This window comes from Monodon monoceros, unplaced genomic scaffold, assembly GCF_005190385.1.
Source record: "Monodon monoceros isolate NGI ecotype Baffin Bay Population unplaced genomic scaffold, NGI_Narwhal_1 Super_Scaffold_7, whole genome shotgun sequence".
Classification (NCBI taxonomy): Eukaryota; Metazoa; Chordata; class Mammalia; order Artiodactyla; family Monodontidae; genus Monodon; species Monodon monoceros.
In genome coordinates, this window is record NW_021703784.1 from 13,371,437 (window position 1) to 13,377,436 (window position 6,000).

General features: G+C 57.0%; 1 protein-coding gene across 6 annotated transcripts in view; it reads left to right on the forward strand.

The window, feature by feature from the left end:
* Positions 1–6,000, forward strand: part of HYOU1 (hypoxia up-regulated 1) — a 26,608-nt gene that overhangs the window by 13,649 nt on the left and 6,959 nt on the right. For 3 of the 6 annotated variants that reach the window (XM_029207718.1, XM_029207717.1, XM_029207721.1), the window contains exons 2-11: positions 1,805–1,902; positions 2,143–2,236; positions 2,415–2,493; positions 2,649–2,803; positions 2,927–3,003; positions 3,446–3,627; positions 3,872–3,987; positions 5,102–5,294; positions 5,508–5,642; positions 5,804–5,886. In XM_029207718.1, the coding sequence (XP_029063551.1) occupies positions 1,805–1,902; positions 2,143–2,236; positions 2,415–2,493; positions 2,649–2,803; positions 2,927–3,003; positions 3,446–3,627; positions 3,872–3,987; positions 5,102–5,294; positions 5,508–5,642; positions 5,804–5,886 (1,212 nt within the window). Of the gene's footprint in view, positions 1–770; positions 833–860; positions 971–1,064; positions 1,176–1,804; positions 1,903–2,142; positions 2,237–2,414; positions 2,494–2,648; positions 2,804–2,926; positions 3,004–3,445; positions 3,628–3,871; positions 3,988–5,101; positions 5,295–5,507; positions 5,643–5,803; positions 5,887–6,000 lie in introns of those variants that run through there. The other 3 variants (XM_029207719.1, XM_029207723.1, XM_029207720.1) reach the window with 3 other exon arrangements.

Genomic DNA, 6,000 nt, shown 5'->3' on the forward strand with positions numbered 1-6,000 from the left:
AGTACAGAGAGGAAAGTGAGGAGCGCCAATACCTGCCCGAGGTTCTTTAATTCAGAGAAAAAGGAAAGTGCACAAGCTTTAATGGAGGAGAAACAGGAGGTGGTGCATCTGTGCTTAACCAATTACAGCTTCACAAATATTAAAAGCGTCTCTCGTGTGTAGCGATTTGCAGTTTGGAATATTCCTTCTCATACAAATTAAAGAGTCCAGGCCAACTTCTGCCACGAACACAAGCGTTATCTCCGACCCATCAGCGAATATCTCTCCTTTGGTGGCTTTAGTTTCCGCAAAGAAACAAAGGGGGGTTGAGATGGACTGAGCCAGAAGCGCAGCCATTCTCTGATTTCCAGCCAAAGCCAATACCGACCAAGAAGCGAGCGCCTCTTCCGCGTGGCTGCGGAGGGGATGCCGATCTTTCCTGCTTCTCGGCCGGAGCTCCCAGATGACCAGAAGAATAGGGCCGAGCGCGAGACCGCCCGTGCGCCGACTCGCTCTAGGGACCGGTCACTCCCGACCCGGGGAGTCAAACATCCAGCGCCGCGGCCGGAAAAGTCCCGCGAGCGCACCGGGACTGACGCTGGGCCGCGTGACGTGGTCCAATCCACGGCCAGCATCGGCGGTTTTCCTCCAACTGGTTGACTGGCCCCTCCGCTGCCTCCCCGGGAGCGGCCGGAGACAGAGGAGGGGGCGGGCCTAGGACGTGGCCCAATGGGAACGCGCGCCGCGGCGGCTGGGGGCGGGGCCGGGCCCACGGCGCAGGGCCGGGCGCCGGAGGCTCCAATGAGCGCACGCCGCGTCCGGGGCCGGCTGGTTCGCTAGACGCCGCCGGGAGGTTGGTGGCTAATGTAACAGTTTGCAAACCGAGGGGAGTTGTGAAGGGCGCGGGTTTGAGGGGCGCGCTGCTGGCCTCGTGGGTCCATCGGCCGCCGCGTTTGTCCCAGAGCTGGGACCACAGGAGCGGAGGCAAGAGGTAGCGAGGGTGGGGATGGCGATGGGCACCGGCCACCCCTCCTGGAGGAGGCAGCGTGCTAGCTCCGGGGGCGGGTCGGTAGTGGGAGTGAGGGCCGCAAGAACGCCGGTGCGCTTGGCCCTGCATCTTGGTCCCCGGGGCGCCCCCACGTCTTAGGGGTGGGCCGGAACCCATTTCCGGGAGTGAGAGGCGCCGTCTTCGGCTGGTGAGGCTTAGGTGAACTCGGGGTACTCGGTACCCAACGGCGCGGAACCTTACCGTGCCAGGCACAGCGTCTGAGTAGGCAGCGGGGCCTGGTATGGGATGGAGAAGGGGAGCGGGCGGGACAACCCGAAGGGATGCTGACGATGAGACAGGCCCTTCTTCCACCCCAGCCTCCCCCAACGTCACCGTCTCTCAGTTCCTGTCCAGGTCCGGCCCGGCTTTCCCCGCCAGCAGGGGAGCTCCAGGTGTAGGAAGGTAGTTGAGTCCTGGGCGGGGATCCCTGGCCGCACCCCAGGTGTCTGACAGCAGGGACAATGCTGGGGTGCGCCAGTTGCTGATATGCTGTGGACGGAAGGCCCTGGTCTCCTTTCTCCTGTCCTGTTACGTTTATTTAGGGATGTGGTGGCTGGCGGCCAGGATCTCTGCTGTTTCACCTGGGCCTTTGTGTGGGCACTTCTGAGGATGCTGAGTGCTTGGTTCTCATTGGGAGGGAGGGGAGGGGATGTAGACTGCTCTGCCCTGGGTGAGGAGGGAGTAGGTACGAATCTTAAAGCTTCTCTGTTCTCGATGAGGTTCTGCCTCCTTCACTCAGGGCATCCAGTTACAAGTGATGTTTTTCTCCTCCCCCAGAGACACAATGGCAGCCACCGTCAGGAGGCAGAGACCGAGGAGGCTAGCCTGTTGGGCCTTGATGGCTGTGCTCTTGGCAGACCTGTTGGCACTGAGTGGTGTGTACCCCAACAGAGGCATCGAAAGAAATATAAATGAGTGAATGTTGGATGATACATGGTGGGAAGGCGGAAAGAAGCTGGTGGTGGGAAACTCTGGACTCTTAGGTTGCCAGACCCAGACCTTTTTCTTTGTCCATTGCTGTCTTACTTTCTCCATGGAAAGCAGTGTGCTTTGATTAGCGGGGCCTCAGGAAGTGGGGGAAGAGGGGCTAATTGACAAATCTGTTTCCCCTTCAGACACGCTGGCAGTGATGTCTGTGGACCTGGGCAGTGAGTCAATGAAGGTGGCCATTGTCAAGCCTGGAGTGCCCATGGAGATTGTCTTGAACAAGTGAGGGCGGCCGCAGGGTCGGGTGGGGAAAGGGAGTCTGCGCCCCAAGCCACAGTGTGTTCTTCGTAGTGCCCTCGGCAGACTTTGGTGTCTGCACGATTGATTGTATGTGGGGTGTTGAGGCTCCTGAGAACAAACCCTGCCATAGACACCTGGTCCCATTGTCTCTTTTCCACAGGGAATCCCGGAGGAAAACCCCAGTGACTGTGACCCTGAAAGAAAATGAAAGATTCTTTGGAGACAGTGCAGCAAGCATGGTGAGCTAGCAGCCCGCCCCCTTCCCAGAAGCAGTGGGCAGAGGAGAGGAGGTAACAGACCCCAGAGTCTGTTCCCTGATCGATCTCTGAGGTAGGAGGTAGGTGATGGCCAGCTTGGGAGCCTAATACTCTGCTTCTCCTTTACCTCCTCTCAGGCCATCAAGAATCCAAAGGCTACGCTGCGATACTTCCAGCACCTCCTGGGGAAGCAGGAGAATAACCCCCACGTGGCCCTTTACAGAGCTCGTTTCCCCGAGCATGAGCTGGGCTTCGACCCACAGAGGCAGACTGTGTACTTCCAAATCAGCCCGTGAGTGCCCTGCTGGGCAGGGTGGGCTCAGCGGGCCTGATGGGGTCCCCGTTGGCATGTGCTCACCATTGTCCTTGCCTCGATGCCTGGCTTTCCTTGCCTCTAACTGCTTCCTTCCCCCAGGCAGCTGCAGTTCTCACCTGAGGAGGTCCTTAGCATGCTTCTCAATTACTCCCGTTCTCTGGCTGAAGATTTTGCAGGTGAGCAGCCAAGATGGGGCCAGTGGTAGCCAGGTTCCCTAGGGACTCAAATAGAGGTAGTTTTGCCTCCCAGGGAATATTTGGCAACGTCTGATGACATTTTTGGTTGTCACAACTGGGGAGCTACTGCTACTGGCATCTACCAAGTAGAAGCCAGGGGTGCTGCCAGACATCCTAGACTGCACAGGCCAGCCCCCCAAACCAAAGAATTATCTGGCCCAGAGACTTCCCTGGCAGTCCGGTGGTTAAGACTCCATGCTTCTACTGCAGGGGGCACGGGTTTGATCCCTGGCGGGGGAACTAAGGTCCTGCATGCCGCACAGTGCCACCAAGAAAAAAAGAGAGAGAATTATCTGGCCCAAAACATCAATTGTGCTGAGACTGGGAAACCCTCCTCTAAGGTCTGAAGCTGGTGGGAACTCTGTTCTGTTGTCCCCTGTAGAGCAGCCCATCAAGGATGCAGTGATCACCGTGCCAGCCTTCTTCAATCAGGCTGAGCGCCGAGCTGTGCTGCAGGCTGCGCGCATGGCTGGCCTCAAAGTGCTGCAGCTCATCAACGACAACACTGCCACTGCCCTCAGCTATGGTGTCTTCCGCCGGAAAGATATCAACAGCACTGCCCAGGTGAGCCAGGGAGGAACTGCTGACCAGACTTGCAGGGTGGCCGAGTCTGATGATGGAGGCCATTTGGCTCATCTTGCATCTTGTTTCCGTGGCTGGCCCTTGATAAAATGAGGCAACAGCCCTCAGCCCCTTTCGGAGCTGTTTGGCTTTCACTTGAGAGTTGGTACAGCCCCTTGCAGGCAGGGGGGCAGGCACCCTGGAGTTGAATAAGGTTCCTGTGACAGTGGCCTTGATGTCTCTACAGAATATCATGTTCTATGACATGGGCGCAGGTAGCACTGTGTGCACCATCGTGACCTACCAGACGGTGAAGACTAAGGACGCAGGGATGCAGCCACAGCTGCAGATCCGGGGAGTGGGGTAAGTGGGTGCTGGGAGGAGGGCTGCTTGCTGAGATACCCTCGGGTCAGGGGTTTCTTCTCAGAGGGGCAGCTGCCTCACTTTCCTGCTCCCTGCAGGAAAGCTCTCCTGGTTAAAGCATCAGTCACCATAGGGTACCTCTCCCGAAGCGCAAGGGGTAGATGGAAATTGGGGGAGGACAGTTCGGGAAGATTGAAGGGCAGGGAACGTCCCAACCTGCGGAAATCCACAAGGCCATGGGCCATATGTGGAGTGTCAGATTCAATTATTTTTTTGTTCTCGTCATTCCCAGTTTACTTATCACTGGCGTTATCTTATTTCACGAACCCATTCTTTCCTACCCATCTTTACTGCTTCTATGCTAGTCCAAACCACCATCGCCTCTTACCTGCAGAATCGAAGATCTCCCCGCTGCCAGTGTGGCCTCCCTCCAGTTCTTTTCTCCGCATCTCAGCCAGAGGGTTCTTTTCAAAATGCCAACCTGACTGTATCTCGTTTCTTTAAAAACCCTACAGTGGCTTCAAACCTTTGCCTTGGCCTATGAGGCTGTGCCTGTGTGCTCCCGGGCTCCTCCTGCTTGGCTCTGACCCTGAACCTCTTGCTCTTTGAGCTCCAGCCATCCTTGCCCTCCATGGAACTTACACACCACACTCTTTCTCACTTCACAGTTTTTATGCATGCTTTTCCCTCTGTCTAGAATGTTCTTTCCTCTTCACCTCGTTAATCTGAACTCATCCTTCAGGTTTCAGCGCAAGCGTCACTTATTCACAGAACTTTTCCTGACTTCCCTAAATAGCTGAAATTTTCCATATATATGTTTAGTGGTATTGTTTGTCTCTCTGTTATAACACATAGGTTGGTTAAAATTTCACATTTATATGATTATCTGGTTGCTGGATTATAAACTCTTTGACAACAGAGGGCTTGTCTTGTCTTTTTCTTCTCACAGTTGCATCTCCAGAGACAAATACATAGTTTGATGCCCAGTAGGTACAGTTGAATGAATGGGCCTGTCGCTGTGAGGTGTCAGCCGTGTGGGTGAAGGCCAGGTTCTGTGCAGATGAAGGAGCCCTGTGTGTTCCTCATGCTTTTCCCTGTTCCCTTTCCTGCACAGGTTTGACCGCACCCTGGGGGGCCTGGAGATGGAGCTCCGGCTGCGTGAGCACCTGGCCGGGATTTTCAACGAGCAGCGCAAGGGCCAGAGAGCGAAGGACGTGCGGGAGAACCCCCGCGCTATGGCCAAGCTGCTGCGTGAGGCCAATCGACTCAAGACCATCCTGAGTGCCAATGCCGATCACATGGCCCAGGTGCTCACGTGTGCTGCTTGAGGGCAAATATTCCCCACCCAGAGGGTGGAGGATCGCGCCACCCTGAGCTAGACTCCTTGTGCCTGGTGTGGCCCATCCCTTCTTCCTGTGCTTCCTTCCACCCTCCCAAAGTCCTGTTCCCTTGGTGTCTGACCTGCTCACTCAGAGAGCAGGACCTGGGTGAGAACTCTGACCCTCCTCATCCTCCCGCAGATCGAGGGCCTGATGGACGATGTGGATTTCAAGGCGAAGGTGACTCGGGCAGAGTTTGAAGAGCTGTGTGCAGACCTGTTTGAGCGGGTGCCTGGGCCCGTGCAGCAGGCCCTGCAGAGTGCCGAGATGAAGCTGGTGAGGGTGTCGTCGAGGAGGGCATGGCGGGGAGGCAGGTGGGATAGAAGGTGATGAGGTGGCAGGAAGGAGGGAGTGGGAACATCAGGGAGGAGTCGGTGCTGAGGAGGAGGGTTAACTCGTGCTGGCCCATCCATCTCCCATTCTTCCTCCCCCTGCAGGATGAGATTGAGCAGGTCATCCTAGTGGGTGGGGCCACTCGGGTGCCCAAAGTTCAGGAGGTGCTGCTGAAGGCTGTGGGCAAGTGAGTGTGGGGGGCTGGAGGGCGGGGGGGGGGCCAGGCTGGGGGCAAGTGAGTGGGGGGGGCTGGGGGGCTGGGGGGGGCCAGGCTGGGAGCTGCAGGTGGATGGTTCTGAGG